This window comes from Octopus sinensis, linkage group LG17 (assembly GCF_006345805.1).
Source record: "Octopus sinensis linkage group LG17, ASM634580v1, whole genome shotgun sequence".
NCBI lineage: Eukaryota > Metazoa > Mollusca > Cephalopoda > Octopoda > Octopodidae > Octopus > Octopus sinensis.
This window is the reverse complement of record NC_043013.1, coordinates 13,571,760-13,594,259: the sequence shown is the minus strand read 5'-3', so window position 1 is coordinate 13,594,259 and position 22,500 is coordinate 13,571,760. Positions and strand designations below refer to the sequence as shown.

At 34.7% G+C, this 22,500-nt stretch overlaps 1 protein-coding gene across 1 annotated transcript in view; it reads left to right on the top strand.

Annotated features, from left to right (window-relative positions):
- The window catches only part of LOC115221043, a 336,595-nt gene that overhangs the window by 38,541 nt on the left and 275,554 nt on the right, over window positions 1-22,500 (top strand). The window contains exons 5-8 of the mRNA XM_036510356.1: window positions 5,346-5,415; window positions 10,037-10,095; window positions 14,696-14,765; window positions 19,641-19,699. Coding sequence (XP_036366249.1) covers window positions 5,346-5,415; window positions 10,037-10,095; window positions 14,696-14,765; window positions 19,641-19,699 — 258 coding nt within the window. The remainder of the gene's footprint in view (window positions 1-5,345; window positions 5,416-10,036; window positions 10,096-14,695; window positions 14,766-19,640; window positions 19,700-22,500) is intronic.

Below are 22,500 nucleotides of genomic sequence, written 5' to 3'. Positions count from 1 at the left end.
AAGATGTGGATCGCCAAAAGTTCAGTCATACTGAGTTATGAGAGAAACAAATAAAGAAAGAAGAGAGTAAGCAAAAGGGATTTTGTTACAGTTTCTTTCATCTTGCGTGTGATTCTTTTTACCGTCGCGTAGAGGGTTTTTCGCCTGTAACGGACTGCTTTGGAATCAGTGTATCTATAATCTTTTCTGTGAAAGGATATAATTTTTAATTCGTTATAATTCTTATTATTATTCTTTCTGGAGACCAAGTTTGACATTCTGCCTGGTTGTCTTGCCTGTGGGGAATGGTCATGAATCGTTCCTGTTGTTTGATTCTCTTACCGAGTCAGTCAGTATATTTTCTTGAGGGTCCAGTTCTGATCGGAGGTAAAATTTCATTGGTCTAGTGATAAGTTATTGCATGGTGATTTGGAGTTGCGGTTTCGAAAGCCGAAAGGAAGTTACATGCCGATCGGTTGAGATACTCCAACAAAGTAGATGAAATATGCTTTGTTATTTGTGTGTGTTTGTTAACATTTTTATTTAAGAAAAATAATAATAATAATAAAATAAGGTGATGATAATAATCCTTTCTACTGTAGGCACAAGGTCTCGAGTTTGTAGGGAAGAGACTAGTCGGTTACGCCGACTCCAGTGTTTTTACTGGTACTTAATTTATCGACCCTCAAAAGGATGAAAAGCAAAGTCGACTCGGTGGAATTTGAACTCCGAACGAAGCGACGCGCTAACGATTCTGCCTAAAAGATAATAATAAAAGAAAGTATACAAAAATGTTAAAATATGAAATTTAATAAAAATGAAAATGAATAATAGTAAATAATTAATATTGATAAAAATTAATAATTATAAAACTTAAAATATTCAGGCTAAGATAATAGTAGTCTATAGTATAAGATGTATAGAGGGATGATGCAGTAACAAGACAACGACATACCTAGGGGAAACGGCACGAAGCATAGGAGAGCGGGTAAATGTACATTGGAGAGAACTTAAGGAGGGTAAAAGCTCATCGATTCTGTACCAACACGCCGAGCAGGAACACGGAGGATCAATCAACAACAGAGATGTTAAAATCTTGTCTACGCATAGAACAGATGCAACAATCAGACAAATTACGAAAGCTACACACATAATAGAAGATAAACCTAGCCTGAATAGGAAACTGGAATGGAACGCTAGCACACACCACCACATATGACAGTAGAGGATCCCCATAAACTGGTTACAATATAAACAAAACCGAAAACATAATGAATAAAATACACAGATAAATAAACAAATAGAAATAAATAACTATATAATCTCATTATTAAATTTAAAAGATTTTTTTTTATTTTTTTATTTTTAAATTTTTAAATGTTTTAAAATGTTTTATTATTATTTTATTATTACTAGTATTGTTGTTATACATACATACAAGCATACGTAATGATAATAATAATATGTGGATGTAAACACATGAACAAAATAAGAATAAATAAAACAAAAACAAATTACACGAACGTATATAAACAGAAGATACAAATATTGCAGGCATCTCCACACATACACACACTAAATAAACATAGACGCACATAGAGATATAAGCATGCGCAAATGAAGACACATACAATAGAAATACAAAATGACTGACGGTCAGTAACGAGAGACACAAATAAGAAAGAAGAAAACAAAAGACCACTGCTGCGGTCACAGGAGTGTGACGAAAGAACTCTGGCCGAAATAAGATTAAGATTAATATAAAAAATAAATAACACTGAAGCAAAGTAACACCAAATATATAGTGCGTGTGTTTTTATTGGCTAAACTGGCAAAATGACCATTCCGAAATATAACAATATTATCATTATTATTATTATTATTATTATTATGAAAACTCACAGTAGCTTATATGATGGTAAGTGTCAGTTGTCTACAATGGTGTAATGGAGTATATAACGCTCATTTCGACGGTGTTAAAACAACTTAGTCATAGACAGGCGAGATAACTCACCCTCATTCCCATTTTGGAATGATGGATATCGGTGTTTCACCATTTTTGTAGCTTTTCAACATTATATAACAGGCTGGGCGCGATGGCAAAACGATTTCTTCTACTAAGGCCTCGGACCGACCAAAGCCTTGTGAGTGGACTTGGTAGAGGGAAACCGAAGGAAGACCGTCGTATATTATGTATATGTGTATGTGTGTGTCTTCGTGTCTGTATTTTTCCTTCCACTATCGTCTCACAACCGACGTTGGTGTGTTTACGTTCTCGTAACTTACCGGTTCGCGGATAGACCTATAGAATAAGTACTAGACTTACAGAGAATGAGTCCCGGAGTTGATTTCCTCAACTAAAATTCTTTAAGGTAGCCTTAAATAATGGAAATCCACCCCTCCAAAATATATAGATAATAGCAAAAATAAATTAGGGAAAATATTTAGTTGTAGAAAAATCGATTTATGCCCACTTGAAGGATTCTGTCTCCATAAAAATGTAGTATACGGATGTACAGTGGTATCAGATAAATATCAGACTGGAACATATATAGTTAGTACTGTTGTATTTAAAAAAAAAGTTATAGAACGCATTTAAATTCATTTACTAACATTAAATATAAAAATTCTACTACTTTACCCTCATATATACATAATTTAAGGAATAAGAGCATATATACTAGCAAACGGTCTCCCCTATAATGCTATAGGTAACAAATGTACTTTATGCATTAGAGAATCATACATTATTCTAAAATATTGCAATTCGGGCATATTAAATAAATTGTCTTATACCATTCATTCATGAACCCATAGATTTCACTCATCTTTCACGGAACTCTATAAGACGAGATACAAGGAATGAAGTATTTGGCAGTCCTGCTATTTCTGCTATTAGTAATTGATTATTCTCGGAATTTATTGGAAAATCGATTGTTTTTAAAACTTCACCCATCATCCTACACTAGAAGTTTCCTTTTGTATATAAGGGTGAATCATCGTAAAAGTGGTCAGTATCTGATAGAGTAGCCGACGACCAACGTAATGTAACCAGAAATTTCCTTCCTTTCTTTTCTTTTCTCTTACATGTCTTCAAACTTGATTAATTATCTATTTTTTTATCCCTAGTAAAGGGGACATGTCAGTGTGAAACGAAAGGATTCATACCTACTGACTAATGGACTCCCAAAACGGCCGTCGAATTGCTTCATATTGATGTTAATAACCTCTATAAATCATTTCTTCGGAACTCTTCTAAAATTTTAAATCTATAATTAGGATTTCTAACTACTGTCGATGTATCTTATAACTATTAATCCTTGTTTCAACGTCCTTTAACCTTAAATTTAATATATGTTATATCTGTGTATGTAGTTATGTATTTATTATGTTGATGTAAATCATAAATATGAAATGATTATTTCAATTTTTGTCTCTTCTTATACCAAGTTATACATCTCGGTTTCCACCTTAGCACTTCCAAGCAATCGAGTAAAAAATCATTTTCGAAAGAAAAATAAGCAATATTATTTCTGGCCGAAATCAGATCGCCATGTTGATTCGCTAGCCTCTGCACGCATTTTTTTTCTCTCCTTCTTTCTGTGTTTCTTCTCTGTGTATCTTTCTGTTGAAGAGCGTAGGCTCGAAACGTTAAAGACTTGTTTTATTTATATTTCCTGAGCGCCATACTAATACAATTGTTTGTTTGTATTCCACCTGCCTTCGTATTTTGTTTATTTCCGTAAACCTGCCTTCGTCTTTTGTCTATTTTCATAAAGCTTCCCGTTATATATATATATATATATATATATATATATATATATACATTGGTATAGGTATTATGGTGATATTGGATTTTATATTCTATTTGAAGTAAAGTATTTTCCTTTGTTGATGTAATGTAACCATGTAGGTGTGATGTTTGCTTTAAAGTTACAAGTCATCCAGCAATTTTAGTGGCTCTGATTGTTTCTTTGTTTCTGTTTTTTCTTTTATACTTCACTCTTTCATAGTTTCTGTTGACGACTTTGACCATTTTTAACTAAATTTGATAATATATCTTCAGTTCTAAAAAAATCAATTTTCTGGACATTTGAAATTATTATTTAGTCTCGAAGATATGTATCAGATATTTATAAATATATGATATTAATTCTAACTTAGGCATTTGTCAGAGCCTTTTGTATTGAAGAAATGAAATGACGTTATAACGATAAGGAAAAGGAAATATTGAATCGGAAACTACAAAGGTGATTCCTGTAGATATAAAGGGAAAAGCGAAAACATTTTGGTTCCAACAAAAGCGATGCTCAAGTAAATCCGTGCAAACTAAGAACAATGTAAAGTGTGTTACTACCGTGTATTTAGTATAACTTTGAAATTTGCCCCATAAACGCTAAGTATCTCTACCAAATACATACAGTCAATTCAGAAATGTTTAACCTATCAGTTTATCTCTTCTAATGTTACTGTTTGTTTGTGTCTTAATATACATCTGAAGAAAATGTAGTGGATTAGCAGAATTATAAAACGGTCAAACAAAATACCTTATGGTAATTGTTGAAATTTGAGGTTTTATTTTATGTAAGAAATCATACATTGAAGCAGAAGTTTTTCTAGAGATGTGAATTGAATTAAGCAGATTTACTGTCTTTTACAGTTCATCATATCTAACACACCCACACATCCCACAAAACCGAGATAAATGGCAGAAGGCTATATATCAAAACACAATAAAAATTGTACCAATTAAATGCCATTTAAAATTATAGAAATTTGATGACTTGATATTAATTACATGAGTATTTACACCCCAGACTTTATGCGTAAATGTACATTTTGACGTGAAATGAAGTCTATGAACTATATTTTCAGCAGCTTGTAATAAAAATCAAACTGACGAGTTTTACTGTCTGAGCACTTCGTCAAGATTTGCTGACCTCTCTTTTGAAATAAAATTGTTCAAAGCTACTTATTGAAATGTATTCCTAATTTCACAACAGGTCTAAATACACAGAGATATTACTCCATAAATTTATTCATACTCCTCACTGACTCTTTCTACCTTCTCCTCATATGCTCTTAGCTTTCCTCTCCACCTTTGTTCACCAGACCCTGACCATTCCTCTAGCCTCATTCTGACTCATTCTGACCTTAACTCCCTCTTGGTCATCCTTCTCATCACCTCCTATATTAGTCTTTCAATAATATTCCATTGTTTCTTGCTCCCAACCCATGCAACAATATCACTTTTCTCCTTTTCTTAACTTTTAGATGAAGTTCAAATGTCCAGAATGTTAACTACACTCCATATGACAAACAACTTTCACTAATCTTAAACTTTCTCCTTGGTTCATTTTTTGTAGATCACTATCTTCTGAGAGGAATTTAGAATCATTGGCTGAAGAAGACAGTCATAGAGACGAAGAATCCCAAGTAATTTAATGTTTTTCATTTATTTCTCTATTACTTCTGTTTGCACAAATTATGACCAATGTGTGTTTTGGAATTTCATCAAAAACTCTGTATTAACAGTAACCTTATAAATTTTGCTTATGAATATCTTAATACATTTTCCAGTATACCAATGTACAGTTGATTATTATTTTTCACATATGTGAAGCAGCGTTCAATTTCTTGTAGTGATAGATTAGTTTACTATTTTACATAATCATTGAGCAAAATAAGTTTTCTATATTAGAAGTGATAACTATTATATTACGCAATGGTTGAACCAGCTACTGACTTTTTTGTATAATTAGGGTAAATTAGAATTGATATATATATATATATCACGTGATCATGTGACCGACCAGGCTATCAAATGTTGCTATACATCGCTGGTCACAATGCGCTTCGCATTGATTTAGCCTTCAAATGACGCCACCCCGCTGGCTAAGTGAGCAGGCCAACAGAAGAAAGTTGCGGCGAAACAGTACAGCAGGGATCGCCACCACCCGCTGCTGGAATCTCGTGGAGCTATAGGTGTTTTCGCTCAATAAACACTCACAATGCCCGATCTGGAATCGAAACCGCGATCCTACGACCGCGAGTCCACTGCCCTAACCACTGGGCCATTGCGCCTCCACACACACACATATATATATATATATATATAGAGAGAGAGAGATAAAGAGAGAGTGAGAGAGAGAGAGAATTGAAGGTGTTCGAGTCAAAAAGAAAGAGTACAGTTTGACATTATATATATATTTTTTTCAAACAATGAATGGCTTTGCGTAAACCATGGTCCGTTTTTATCTCTTACTTTATTATCATCTTATAATTATCTCATAATAATGACTTTTATGACTCGTATTACTACCTCAGTCAATCTAAATGTATATATTTGTCGTTACCTGTCATAAATAGCCTTTTATTATTTGCCATGTGCATTTTCGTTGATTTTTCATATCTTAACTTTACATTTCCACTTGTATTTTATATTTTATTTTGTAACATATTTCTACTATATATATATATATATATATATATATATATATATATATATATATATATATATATTGATAAAAATGGTAAGACTGCAAAAGAATGAAAGAGACCTTGATATTATGTAAATAGTGGAATTTATCTGTAAATATAATGTGACAATTATTCAGTAGCCGTGATAAAACTCCGAGTTTCGGATGCCGAGGTGGAAATCCACGCCGCCATCTCATTTGTTTAACCGCATATTATAGGTTGCCTCTCCACCTTCCAACCTCCCCAATGACGCATCTCAAGCCACGTCTGGTCCCTAGTGGTTTAGTATCCCTAAAATATGATGCACTTCATTACTCCTTATCTATAGCCATACTGCGCCTTTGTAATCCGATGTGACTTTTGTCTTGTTCCTCGCCTCCTCTCTAATTTCGTCAGAGAATTCTACTGACATCCTTTTCTATCGGTCTTTTGATGACTCTAACTCCTTCTTTATACCAATGCTTTCCTTCTTGTCATTATTTATAATACTAAGTCACTGTGGGTGCCCACCCCATCTCACTCCCCAAACTCTTATTAGTTCACATACTGAATATTTCCTGAATATTTAGATATGCTGCTAGCTTGTGGTTTCTTTCTGCTTCAACTTTCTGTCTCTTAGGTTGATCACATTTACCATATTTAAGAAGGAATACGTTAATTTTTTTACGCATCAAGAGTACATTCTAACTAGTGTGTGTGTGTGTGTGTGTGTATGAGTGAAAAATAGTTTTAGATTAAACTATAAGTAATAGCATGTAGAATGTTGGTTTGAACTTTCTGTAGCGCTATGCAAAATCAATGGGCACTATAAGCTGAGAAAGAATGGACCCCATCTCAAACACCTCTTTATGGCTGATTAAAACTTTTCGCAAACGGCAGAGTCTGAAAAGGAAAGCTGGTTTTGAGACTGTGCAAATGTGCAACAAGGATATAGTGACGGAAATACGTATCTCGAAGTTTTCGGTGATTACTTTGAAGCGGGAGAAAAGAGTAAAATGTAGGGGCAAAGAATTGCCAAACGGGGAGAGAATGCGCATTACTGTTTCTTCACGGACTCTCGTTTATACATCAAGAATTATTATAAATACGAAAGAAACATCAACACATTCCACGGGCGGTGTTCTGCGAAAAAGTAAACGCTGTAAAGAATGACCCATAGCAAAACCAACCAACAGAAAGTTACTTGAAGCAATCAGTTGTTGAAAAATAATGGTGATGACGATGGTGGGGAAAGAAATCTTAACTCAGTTTATGCGACAGCAGTTCGCATAGAAAGTGTGGATGTGACAGAAAAAATGAGGTTGGGTCCTTAAGAGAAAGCCTCTCGCTCGGCATTGGTTCAATAAAGATGCAGATTGATCACAGCTGTTATCCTAATACAGCAACAGCAAATTATAGAGCAGGGAGGAGAACTGGTCCAGCAAAGAAAACGGGATTGTGTTGCAGTGCTACTTGGAAAGTGAACGTAATATACGTGTGTGTGTGTGTATGTATATATATATATATATATATATATATATATATATATATACACATGTTAGGTTGTCAGGAAATGATGTATTTTCAAATTAGTTTTCGGTAAATTTCTTTGACTTTAGATAACATTTTAAAGCTTGTTTTTCGCTCTATCTAATCGTGTTACTCTTTTTTTTTTTTTAATAATTAGGCCATTTTTTCTGGAACGTTGAATACAACATGAACATAAAGCAAATTCGCATAATTTTCTTATTGCAGTTCAAGTTAGGCCGAAAAGCTGCTGAAACAACTCGCGATAGCAACGATGTGTTTGGCTCCACAGGAACCACTAATGAACGTACAGCACAATGGTGGTTCAAGAGATTTCGTAGCGGTGATGAGAGTCTTGAAGATGATAAGCGTAGTGGTCAGCGATCGGATGTTGACAACGATCAACTAAGAGCCTTAGTGAAAACCAATCCACACACATCTGCTCAAGAGCTTGCTTCTGAATTAGACGTAACGTAAACGACAATTTCCAACCACTTGAAAGAGATTGGAAAAACAAAAATACTCGAGAAATGGGTGCCGCACGAATTGAACGACAACCAAAAAAGAAAGAAAACGCTGTTTTGAAGTGTCGTCTACCCTTCTTTTACGCAACAAAAACAACACATTTCTCGACCGGATTGTGACTTGCGATGAAAAGTGGAATCTTTACGACGACCGGCGACGCTCATCTCAGTGGTTGGACAACGACGAAGCTCTAAGGTACTTCCCGAAGCTAAAGTTGCACCAAAAGAAGGTCTTAGTGACTGTTTGGTGGTCTGCGGCCGGTCTCATCCATCACAGCTTTTTGGATCCCAAACCATTACGGCGGAGAAGTACTGTCAGTAAATGGATGGAATGCATAAGAAACTCCGACAACAATAGCCAGCATTGGTCAATAGAAAAGGACCAATTCTTCTCCACCACAACGCTCGGCCGCACGTTGCACAACTGACCCTGCAGAAGTTGAATGAATTGGCTACGAAACTCTGCCTCATCCGCCGTACTCACTAGACCTGTCTCCTACCGACTACCACTTTTTCAAGCATTTCGTCAACTTCCGTGAGAAATGCTTCAAAAAATAAGATGATGTCTGAGCCGAGATATGTGTATCTGAATTTAAAGGTTAAACACCACTAGAGCTTTCTTGACAAACCAATATATATATATATATATATATGCTGTACTCCAGTCAGGTTCGCTTTGTTGATTCCTATGTTGATCTTCTGGGAATATAGATGTTCTTGTCACTAAAACTAATACCCTAGTGTAGCAAGGAAGTGTTCGGATAAGGTTCATAAGTGAATAGTATTTGTGCAAGACACCTGCAATCATGGGTGAATTGAGAAAGATAAGTTAGTTCCTGTTTAGACTGCACAATCCTTGCAAAAGTTGTACAAATTTCATATAAAATATTGTATAAAATTTTTTTCAATTGGGAAAATGTAGAATTAATATGTACACGCTTAAATAAACTTACATTAAATGATATTTATATGTTCATCATAATTTTAAAAAAAACTTTCTATAACGTTTAAAGCTATTTAATGTCTTTAATGTTTTTCTTCTTTGAATTTTAGTCTCTTGGGAGTCTTTTGGTGATTTCAGGATGTGAACTTTATAATTCATGTATACATATATAAATTGTGTTTCATATTGCATCTGATGATATTATTTTCCTAAAGATTTTATTTAATTATGCCTAAATTAGTAAGATATTAAAAAGATCTGCACTGATATCATAAATACTGGACTTCATAAAAGTAAAATAGTCGTAAATACGTTTTCAGGCCTTCATTTGAATTCAATGATGCTAACCATGTTGAAATCTCTAAAATTAAATTGAAAATAAAACTGTTTATCTTTTATCTGTAAGTGGATTTTTCTGTGTCTATATCCGTGTGTAGTTGTTAGACTTTTAGATGTGGTTATTCTTTGCCTCTTGCTTACTACTGTTACTTATATACCTCCTCCTTCAAACATATATTTTACTTAAAACTTGTTTTCTATACCTAGAAATACTAACCCAAACGTTTCTTTCAACAATTAACGTTGTTTTTCCTCTTTTCTCTAGCCTGAAAAAATAGAAACACAAATTCAACCGACTTCGGCATCGATATTTTTTGATGATGTGTAAGTAGACAGACATTTCCAGATAAACTTTCTTCATCATATCGAAAGACCCACTAAATACCTACACATCTCGATATCTGATCCTTACAGAATGTACCAATCTCTCATCCACTTTGCACCTCCTATATTTATCACGTATAACTCGTTACATGTAAATTTATTTATATGTAATTTGATAAGTATTTTTATATAAATTTTCATATTTCTTCTATATTTCGATGTATGTTTGATTTCATTCTTTATAACCTTGGGGAATTTTCACGCCTGTACATGCATGATTTATGTTGATATGTATAAATATATATGATCCAACTACTTCGATTGAAATTTCTCATTTATGCATTCGGGAATCTGTTTGACTTTCCAAGACTTGCGTTTTAAATTTTCTCTACTCTGTATTTTTTCGCGTAGGCTCTCTATGAGCACTCCGTAAATAGCCCATACATTTTAAAACATACTTACATACTTAATATATATACATATACATATATGTGTGTGTGTGTGTGTGTGTGTGTGTGTGTGTGTGTATTTATTTATTATAGACTTTCTACTTAATCCTTCTCTCTCTTGTATTCCCAGCCTTTCTTCTTTCCCTTCATCACTTCCCTATTTTTCTCTGTCGTTCTCTCACCCTGCAGTCTTTCTCCTCTGCCTGCTGCTGTCGCGTGACCAACTGCTAGCATCCCCTTTTCTTTCCTTCTTACACTGGTCCCGTAGCTGAACAGTCGCAAATTTTCTGTCGCTATGTTCACCATCCTTCAAGACATTTTCTAAGCGTTACCTCCTCTCCTCGGTCCCAAGGCCGTGTTTTGTTTGCGAAGTAGAAAACATATTTAAATGATTAAATGTTCGCAAAATTCAATAGTATCAGAAAATGATCGGTTAAGAATGTAAAAAATGTGGATCAATATGTTTAAATGATTAAATGTTCACAAAATTCAATAATATCAGAAAATGATGGGCGAAGTATATAAAAGATGTGGATCGCCAAAAGTTCAATCATACTGAGTTAAGAGAGAAACAGATACAGAAAGAAGAGAGTAAGCAAAAGGGATTTTGTTAGAGTTTCTTTCATCCTGTATGTGAGTCTTTTTACCGTCGCGTAGAGGGTTTTTCGCCTGTAACGGACTGCTTTGGAATCAGTGTATCTATAATCTTTTCTGTGAAAGAATATAATTTTTAATTCGTTATAATTCTTATTCTTATTCTTTCTGGAGACCAAGTTTGACATTCTGCCTGGTTGTCTTGCCTGTGGGGAATGGTCATGAAACGTTCCTGTTGTTTGATTCTCTTACCGAGTCAGTCTGTTTATTTTCTTGAGGGTCCAGTTCTGATCGGAGGTAAAATTTCATTGGTCTAGTGATAGGTTATCGTACGGTGATTTGGAGCTGCGGTTTCGAAAGCCGAAAGGAAGTTACATGCTGATCGGTTGAGATACTCCAACAAAGTAGATGAAATATGCTTTGTTATTTGTGTGTGTGTATTAATATTTTTATTTAAGAAAAATAATAATAATAATAAAATAAGGTGATGATAATAATCCTTCCTACTGTAGGCACAAGGTCTCGAGTTTGTGGGGAAGAGACTAGTCGGTTACACCGACTCCAGTGTTTTTACTGGTACTTAATTTATCGACCCTCAAAAGGATGAAAAGCAAAGTCGACTCGGTGGAATTTGAACTCCGAACGAAGCGACGCGCTAACGATTCTGCCAGTTCGCCGCCTAAAAGATAATCATAAAAGAAAGTATACAAAAATGTTAAAATATGAAATTTAATAAAAATGAAAATGAATAATAGTAAATAATTAATATTGATAAAAATTAATAATCATAAAACTTAAAATATTCAGGCTAAGATAATAGTAGCCTATAGTATAAGATGTATAGAGGGATGATGCAGTAACAAGACAACGACATACCTAGGGGAAACGGCACGAAGCATAGGAGAGCGGGTAAATGTACATTGGAGAGAACTTAAGGAAGGTAAAAGCTCATCGATTCTGCACCAACATGCCGAGCATGAACACGGGGGATCAATCAACAACATAGAAGTTAAAATCTTGCCCACGCATAGAACAGATGCAACAATCAGACAAGTTACGGAAGCTACACACATAATAGAAGATTAACCTAGCCTGAATAGGAAACTGGAATGGAACACTAGCACACACCACAGCATATGACAGTAGAGGATCCCCATAAACTGGTTACAATATAAACAAAGCCGAAAACATAATAAATAAAATACACAGATAAATAAACAAATATAAATAAACAACTATATAATTTTTTTAAAAATTAATAAGATTGTTTTTATTTTTAAAATTTTTAAATGTTTTAAAATGTTTTATTACTATTATTATTATTATTATTAGTAGTAGTAGTAGTAGTAGTAGTAGTAGTAGTAGTAGTAGTAGTAGTATTGTTGTTATACATACATACATACATACATACAAGCATACGTAATGATAATAATAATAAGTGGATGTAAACACATGAACAAAATAAGAATAAACAAAAACAAATTACACGAACGCATATAAACAGAAGATACAAATATCACAGGCATTCACACACACACACTAACTAAACATAGACGCACATAGAGATATAAGCATGCGCAAATGAATACACATAGACACATACAATAGAAAAACAAAATGGCTGACGGTTAGTAAGGAGAGACACGCAAATAAGAAAGAAGAAAGCAAAGGACCACTGATGCGGTCACAGGAGTGTGACGAAAGAACTCTGACCGAAATAAGATTAAGTTTAATGTAAATAAATAAATAACACTGAAGCAAAGTAACGTCAAATATATAGTGCGTGTGTTTTTATTGGCTAAACTGTCAAAATGACCATTCCGAAATACAACAATATATATATATATTTATATGTATATTGGTATAGGTATTATGGTGATATTGGATTTTATATTCTATGTGAAGTAAGTTTAATGTAAATAAATAAATAACACTGAAGCAAAGTAACATCAAATATATAGTGCGTGTGTTTTTATTGGCTAAACTGGCAAAATGACCATTCCGAAATATAACAATATATATATATATATATATATATATATATATATATATATGTATATTGGTATAGGTATTATGGTGATATTGGATTTTATATTCTATTTGAAGTAATGTATTTTCCTTTGTTGATGTAATGTAACCATGTAGGTGTGATGTTTGTTTTAAAGTTACGAGAGATCCAGCAATTTTACTGGCTCTGATTGTTTCTTTGTTTCTGTTTTTTCTTTTATACTTCACTCTTTCATAGTTTCTGTTGACGACTTTAACCATTTTGAACTAGATTTGATAATATATCTTCAGTTCTAAAAAAATCAATTTTCTGGACATTTGAAATTATTATTTAGTCTCGAAAATATTTATCAGATATTTATAAATATATGATATTAATTCCAACTAAAGCATTAGTCAGAACCTTTTGTATTGAAGAAATGAAATGACGTTATAACGATAAGGAAAAGGAAACATTGAAGCGGAAACTACAAAGGGGTTTCCTGTAGATATAAAGGGAAATGCGAAAACATTTTGGTTCCAACAAAAGCGATGCTCAGGTAAATCCGTGCAAACTAAGAACAATGTAAAGTGTGTTACCACCGTGTATTTAGTGTAGATTTGAAATTTGCCCCATAAACGCTAAGTATCTCCACCAAATACATACAGTCAATTCAGAAATGTTTAACCTATCAGTTTATCTCTTCTAATATTACTGTTTGTTTGTGTCTTAATATACATCTGAAGAAAATGTAGTGGATTAGCAGAATTATAAAACGGTCAAACAAAATACCTTATGGTAATTGTTGAAATTTGAGGTTTTTCTAGAGATGTGAATAAAATTAAGCAGATTTACTGTCTTTTACAGTTCATCAGATCTCACACACCCACACATCCCTCAAAACCGAGATAAATGGCAGAAGGCTATATATCAAAACACAATCAAAATTGTACCAATTAAATGCCATTTGAAAATAGTAGAAATTTGATGACTTGATATTAATTACATGAGTATTTACACCCCAGACTTTATGCGTAAATGTACCTTTTGATGTGAAATGAAGTCTATGAACTATATTTTCAGCAGCTTGTAATAAAAATCAAACTGACGAGTTTTACTGTCTGAGCACTTCGTCAAGATTTGCTGACCTCTCTTTTGAAATAAAATTGTTCAAAGCTACTTATTGAAATGTATTCCTAATTTCACAACAGGTCTAAATACACATAGATATTACTCCATAAATTTATTCATACTCCTCACTGACTCTTTCTACCTTCTCCTCATATGCTCTTAGCTTTCCTCTCCACCTTTGTTCACCAGACCCTGACCATTCCTCTAGCCTCTGACGCATTCTGACCTTAACTCCCTCTTGGTCATCCTTCTCATCACCTCCTATATTAGTCTTTCAATAATATTCCATTGTTTCTTGCTCCCAACCCATGCAACAATATCACTTTTCTCCTTTTCTTAACTTTTAGATGAAGTTCAAATGTCCAGAATGTTAACTACACTCCATATGACAAACAACTTTCACTAATCTTAAACTTTCTCCTTGGTTCATTTTTTGTAGATCACTATCTTCTGAGAGGAATTTAGAATCATTGGCTGAAGAAGACAGTCATAGAGACGAAGAATCCCAAGTAATTTAATGTTTTTCATTTATTTCTCTATTACTTCTGTTTGCACAAATTATGACCAATGTGTGTTTTGGAATTTCATCAAAAACTCTGTATTAACAGTAACCTTATAAATTTTGCTTATGAATATCTTAATACATTTTCCAGTATACCAATGTACAGTTGATTATTATTTTTCACATATGTGAAGCAGCGTTCAATTTCTTGTAGTGATAGATTAGTTTACTATTTTACATAATCATTGAGCAAAATAAGTTTTCTATATTAGAAGTGATAACTATTATATTACGCAATGGTTGAACCAGCTACTGACTTTTTTGTATAATTAGGGTAAATTAGAATTGATATATATATATATATCACGTGATCATGTGACCGACCAGGCTATCAAATGTTGCTATACATCGCTGGTCACAATGCGCTTCGCATTGATTTAGCCTTCAAATGACGCCACCCCGCTGGCTAAGTGAGCAGGCCAACAGAAGAAAGTTGCGGCGAAACAGTACAGCAGGGATCGCCACCACCCGCTGCTGGAATCTCGTGGAGCTATAGGTGTTTTCGCTCAATAAACACTCACAATGCCCGATCTGGAATCGAAACCGCGATCCTACGACCGCGAGTCCACTGCCCTAACCACTGGGCCATTGCGCCTCCACACACACACAAACACACACACACACACATATATATATATATAGAGAGAGAGAGAGATAAAGAGAGAGTGAGAGAGAGAGAGAATTGAAGGTGTTCGAGTCAAAAAGAAAGAGTACAGTTTGACATTATATATATATTTTTTTCAAACAATGAATGACTTTGCGTAAACCATGGTCCGTTTTTATCTCTTACTTTATTATCATCTTATAATTATCTCATAATAATGACTTTTATGACTCGTATTACTACCTCAGTCAACCTAAATGTATATATTTGTCGTTACCTGTCATAAATAGCCTTTTATTATTTGCCATGTGCATTTTCGTTGATTTTTCATATCTTAACTTTACATTTCCACTTGTATTTTATATTTTATTTTTGTAACATATTTCTACTATATATATATATATATTGATAAAAATGGTAAGACTGCAAAAGAATGAAAGAGACCTTGATATTATGTAAATAGTGGAATTTATCTGTAAATATAATGTGACAATTATTCAGTAGCCGTGATAAAACTCCGAGTTTCGGATGCCGAGGTGGAAATCCACGCCGCCATCTCATTTGTTTAACCGCATATTACAGGTTGACGCTCCACCAACCAGCCTCCCCAATGACGCATCTCAAGCCACGTCTGGTTCCTAGTGGTTTAGTATCCCTAAAATATGATGCACTTCATTACTCCTTATCTATAGCCATACTGCGCCTTTGTAATCCGATGTGACTTTTGTCTTGTTCCTCGCCTCCTCTCTAATTTCGTCAGAGAATTCTACTGACATTCTTTTCTATCGGTCTTTTGATGACTCTAACTCCTTCCTTATACCAATGCTTTCCTTCTTGTCATTATTTATAATACTAAGTCACTGTGGGTGCCCACCCCATCTCACTCCCCAAACTCTTATTAGTTCACATACTGAATATTTCCTGAATATTTAGATATGCTGCTAGCTTGTGGTTTCTTTCTGCTTCAACTTTCTGTCTCTTAGGTTGATCACATTTACCATATTTAAGAAGGAATACGTTAATTTTTTTACGCATCAAGAGTACATTCTAACTAGTGTGTGTGTGTGTGTGTGTATGAGTGAAAAATAGTTTTAGATTAAACTATAAGTAATAGCATGTAGAATGTTGGTTTGAACTTTCTGTAGCGCTATGCAAAATCAATGGTCACTATAAGCTGAGAAAGAATGGACCCCGTCTCAAACACCTCTTTATGGCTGATTAAAACTTTTCGCAAACGGCAGAGTCTGAAAAGGAAAGGCTGGTGTTGAGACTGTGCAAATGTGCAACAAGGATATAGTGACGGAAATACATATCTCGAAGTTTTCGGTGCTTACTTTGAAGCGGGAGAAAAGAGTAAAATGTAGGGGCAAAGAATTGCCAAACGGGGAGAGAATGCGCATTACTGATTCTTCACGGACTCTCGTTTATACATCAAGAATTATTATAAATACGAAAGAAACATCAACACATTCCACGGGCGGTGTTCTGCGAAAAGGTAAACGCTGTAAAGAATGACCCATAGCAAAACCAACCAACAGAAAGTTACTTGAAGCAATCAGTTGTTGAAAAATAATGGTGATGACGATGGTGGGGAAAGAAATCTTAACTCAGTTTATGCGACAGGAGTTCGCATAGAAAGTGTGGATGTGACAGAAAAAATGAGGTTGGGTCCTTAAGAGAAAGCCTCTCGCTCGGCATTGGTTCAATAAAGATGCAGATTGATCACAGCTGTTATCCTAATACAGCAACAGCAAATTATAGAGCAGGGAGGAGAACTGGTCCAACAAAGAAAACGGGATTGTGTTGCAGTGCTACTTGGAAAGTGAACGTAATATACGTGTGTGTGTGGGGGGGGGGGTAGAAAGGGCTCCTTAGCCGTAGTGAAGGCAATCTATCTAGGGAGATAACCTTACAATAAATCACTGGGTCCGTAGCTTAGAAATACTGGGTTGACGTCCAGCGGGAACAGCTTTGTTTCAGGGAGGAGGAAAGATCTTCTTTAGTACTTGGTTGTACAATGCTTTCCGATGTGTGTAGTAGTGGCGCGCGCACACATTATTAGCCATTTGAAAAGACTATGAATGTCTCGACCACGGTCGAACAATGATGATGATGATGTGTGTGTGGGTATATATATATATATATATATATATATATATACATGTTAGGATGTCAGGAAATGATGTATTTTCAAATTAGTTTTCGGTAGATTTCTTTGACTTTAGATAACATTTTAAAGCTTGTTTTTCGCTCTATCTAATCGTGTTACTCTTTTTTTTTTTAATAATTAGGCCATTTTTTCTGGAACGTTGAATACAACATGAACAAAAAGCAAATTCGCATAATTTTCTTATTGCAGTTCAAGTTAGGCCGAAAAGCTGCTGAAACAACTCGCGATAGCAACGATGTGTTTGGCTCCACAGGAACCACTAATGAACGTACAGCACAATGGTGGTTCAAGAGATTTCGTAGCGGTGATGAGAGTCTTGAAGATGATAAGCGTAGTGGTCAGCGATCGGATGTTGACAACGATCAACTAAGAGCCTTAGTGAAAACCAATCCACACACATCTGCTCAAGAGCTTGCTTCTGAATTAGACGTAACGTAAACGACAACTTCCAACCACTTGAAAGAGATTGGAAAAACAAAAATACTCGAGAAATGGGTGCCGCACGAATTGAACGACAACCAAAAAAGAAAGAAAACGCCGTTTTGAAGTGTCGTCTACCCTTCTTTTACGCAACAAAAACAACACATTTCTTGACCGGATTGTGACTTGCGATGAAAAGTGGAATCTTTACGACGACCGGCGACGCTCATCTCAGTGGTTGGACAACGACGAAGCTCTAAGGTACTTCCCGAAGCTAAAGTTGCACCAAAAGAAGGTCTTAGTGACTGTTTGGTGGTCTGCGGCCGGTCTCATCCATCACAGCTTTTTGGATCCCAAACCATTACGGCGGAGAAGTACTGTCAGTAAATGGATGGAATGCATAAGAAACTCCGACAACAATAGCCAGCATAGGTCAATAGAAAAGGACCAATTCTTCTCCACCACAACGCTCGGCCGCACGTTGCACAACTGACCCTGCAGAAGTTGAATGAATTGGGCTACGAAACTCTGCCTCATCCGCCGTACTCACTAGACCTGTCTCCTACCGACTACCACTTTTTCAAGCATTTCGTCAACTTCCGTGAGAAATGCTTAAAAAAATAAGACGATGTCTGAGCCGAGATATGTGTATCTGAATTTAAAGGTTAAAAACCACTAGAGCTTTCTTGACAAACCAATATATATATATATATATATATATATATATATATATGCTGTACTCCAGTCAGGTTCGCTTTGTTGATTCCTATGTTGATCTTCTGGGAATATAGATGTTCTTGTCACTAGAACTAATACCCTAGTGTAGCAAGGAAGTGTTCGGATTAGGTTCATAAGTGAATAGTATTTGTGCAAGACACCTGCAATCATGGGTGAATTGAGAAAGATAAGTTAGTTCCTGTTTAGACTGCACAATCCTTGCAAAAGTTGTACAAATTTCATATAAAATATTGTATAAAATTTTTTTCAATTGGGAAAATGTAGAATTAATATGTACACGCTTAAATAAACTTACATTAAATGATATTTATATGTTCATCATAATTTTAAAAAAAAACTTTTTATAACTTATAAAACTATTTAATGTCTTTAATGTTTTTCTTCTTAGAATTTTTGTCTCTTGGGAGTCTTTTGGTGATTTCAGGATGTGAACTTTATAATTCATGTATACATATATAAATTGTGTTTCATATTGCATCTCATGATATTATTTTCCTAAAGATTTTATTTAATTATGCCTAAATTAGTAAGATATTAAAAGGATCTGCACTGATATCATAAATACTGAACTTCATAAAAATAAAATAGTTGTAAATACGATTTCAGACCTTCATTTGAATTCAATGATGCTAACCATGTTGAAATCTCTAAAACTAAATTGAAAATAAAACTGTTTATCTTTTATCTGTAAATGGATTTTTCTGTGTCTATATCCGTGTGTAGTTGTTAGACTTTTAGATGTGGTTATTCTTTGCCTCTTGCTTACTACTGTTACTTATGTACCTCCTCCTTCAAACATATATTTTACTTAAAACTTGTTTTCTATACCTAGAAATACTAACCCAAACGTTTCTTTCAACAATTAACATTGTTTTTTCTCTTTTCTCTAGCCTCAAGCATCAGAAAGACTAATTCAACGGTATTTTAAACCGACATTTGTTTCGGATATGTAAGTAGACAGACATTTCCAGATAACTTTTCTTCAACATATTGAAAGACCCACTAAGCACCTACATCTCTCGATAATTGATTCTTAAAGAAATTAAAATATTGATTTTTATCCTGAGGTATTTGGACAATTTCAGTAATAATGAAATATTCAGTAAACCGCATCAAAACCACAATATCACTGGTATTTATATAAAATAAAAGTGATGGAGTGGAGTAGGTTCAATGTTGAAGGGATGAACGCCTATAGAGGAGGGTTAAAAAGCAATATCTGGCAAGCATTTAATACAGCACCTTAAGTTCAGCAAAAATGACAACCATAAGGCAATTAGGGTTTTGATAATTTTGACCAATTTAAATTATTACAAATTAAAAATACTATAACCATCTTGTTATTATATGCACACGTACATCCACACATTAACTATATATTAAAGCTTCATCCAAATAAAATTTTGTATTACTTTCTTTCTCTGAAGAATTTCTAATAGGAGAATTCTTACATATTCCTGTTCCCTGTTTATCTTGGCAACTCGTATTAGGAAATTAAACATGTGTAATTAGTAATAAATTATACAAAAAAATTTTTCCTGTGTACTGTGTGTCCCACGTTATCTCTCCAAGTATTGTGTTTTCCACATGTACCGTTAATATCTTACGCCTAATATTATCGATAAAGTCGAAGTGAAAACCAAATATATAGTACGAGTGATTAACTGGAAAATATATGACCAAATGTAACAAGAGTTGTTTCATCAATGTCCAATGTGAAATTTGGCATAATTTCTACAGTTGGCTTCCTTTCCTAATCCTAACCACTTTACAGAGTGTACTGGGGACCTTTTTGCATGCCACCATCAATACTGAAGTTTCCACGCAGCTGCTAAGAATATTGGTAGGTTTTAAGTTGGGGAATGAAGAGATACAGTAAGGAAAGAGTGGGTTGCAGAGAAGGATCTTCTCAGAGAAGGTTCTTGTCGTGTTTTAGCTGTTTATCTTTAGAGGTTTGGGCGAGAATAATGAAGAGCTGAAAAGGTATAGATAATAATGCTCAGGTGTCTAGGTGGCGCTTCAACGTGAATAGAAGTGGGTAGGAACAAGGAAAGAGGTGTGTGGATTGGTGGGGTTGTAAAAAGGATTTGGTTAGCAAAAGATGGAGAAATGAGAAACGGAAAGGGAGGCAAGGACCAACTGTAAAGATTGGATAAAGGATGGGGTTGAACAAATGAGCCAAGACCAAAGAGAAGTGCACTTTCAAAATAAGAAAGAGGGAGATCAACAGAATCGGGAACACATGAGTCAAACGCAAAGACAGCTGCACTTCGTGAGGGGATTTGGTAGACGGAAACTGAAAGAAACCCGTTATGTATAAATATATGTGTGTGTGTGTGTGTGAATTTGTGTCTGTATTTGTGCCCCTCACTACCATCGCTTGATAACCGATGTTGGTGTGTTTGCGTCCCTGTAACCTAGCTGTTTGGCAGAATAGTTTGCTAGAATAAGCACCAGGCTTACAAGAAATAAGTTCAGAAGTCGATTTCTTCGACTAAAGGGCGATATTCCAGCATCGTCACAGTCAAATAACTGAAACAAGTAAAAGAGTAAAAGAATAGCAGAAATAGGTTCCGTTCCACTAAACCAAGAAGGTTCTTTGAATATGTGCGATGCATTTTATGGCTAACTAGTAATACTGCTTCCGTATGCGTAACTGAGATATTTGGGTTGGATTATATAGTTATTGCTTTGTTTTCAATTTATTCCAAGGCGGTTAGCTGACAGATTCGTTAACAGGCGGGACAAAATGCTTGGCGGTACTTCCCCCCGTCACTACGTTCTGAGTTCAAATTCTGCCATGGTCGACTTTGTCGTTCATCCTTTCGGGGTCGATGCAATAAGTACCAGTTCCGTACATGCGTTGATGTAATCGTGTTATCGCGTCTCCCCAAATTTCAAGCCCTGTGCCCAGGGTAGCAAGGGTTATATGCTTACTGATTTTACACCACTTTCTATATTCTGTAATTGTCACAATACAGAAACATTTCTCATAGCACACGCACACAATTTACAGATGCTTACACTTATTTTCCGTGACATTTTAACGGGTCCAGTTAATTATTATTATTATATTTTATTATTATTATTGTTATTATTATTATTATTAATATATTTATTATTATTATTATTATCATTATTATTATTATTATTATTATTATTATTATTATTATTATTGAGTGAGAGAGCAGTTCATGCCATCAAAGTGACACTGGGGTAAAATATACGAAGCCCAATATACCCATCATGACTACCCGTCTGATAAAGGTACACCAGGCACATGCATCACAACCATATGTGCGCGACATGGTGATCTCATATCAAGATAAACAGCACATGACCTTGCAGGTGGGGCCCAGTTAGAATTTTCTTCAGGTTGAGTAGCCCATCCTGCTCAAAAGGTCCTTGAATAAGGGTTGCTTTAGGATGTTGAACGAAACACCTATGTTTCCAGAGGTGAACCATTCAAACTCCAAAGAATTCCTCTCAACACATGGCCATGATGCTCCCCCACTACTTCTGCTCGTGATCAGAGATGCACGTATTGTCAGCCACTAAGGGACATGCTCAACTGGTTATGGTCAAACAACTGACAAGCAAATCTGTGGTATTGAGCAGAATATTTGCTGTAGCCCATCTTTTATACCAAGACAAAACAATGTACATGATAACACTTCCAATCAGTTAAGATCAGAAGCCATGAGAGCCACTGCCTGGTACTGCATTATTATTATTATTATTATTATTATT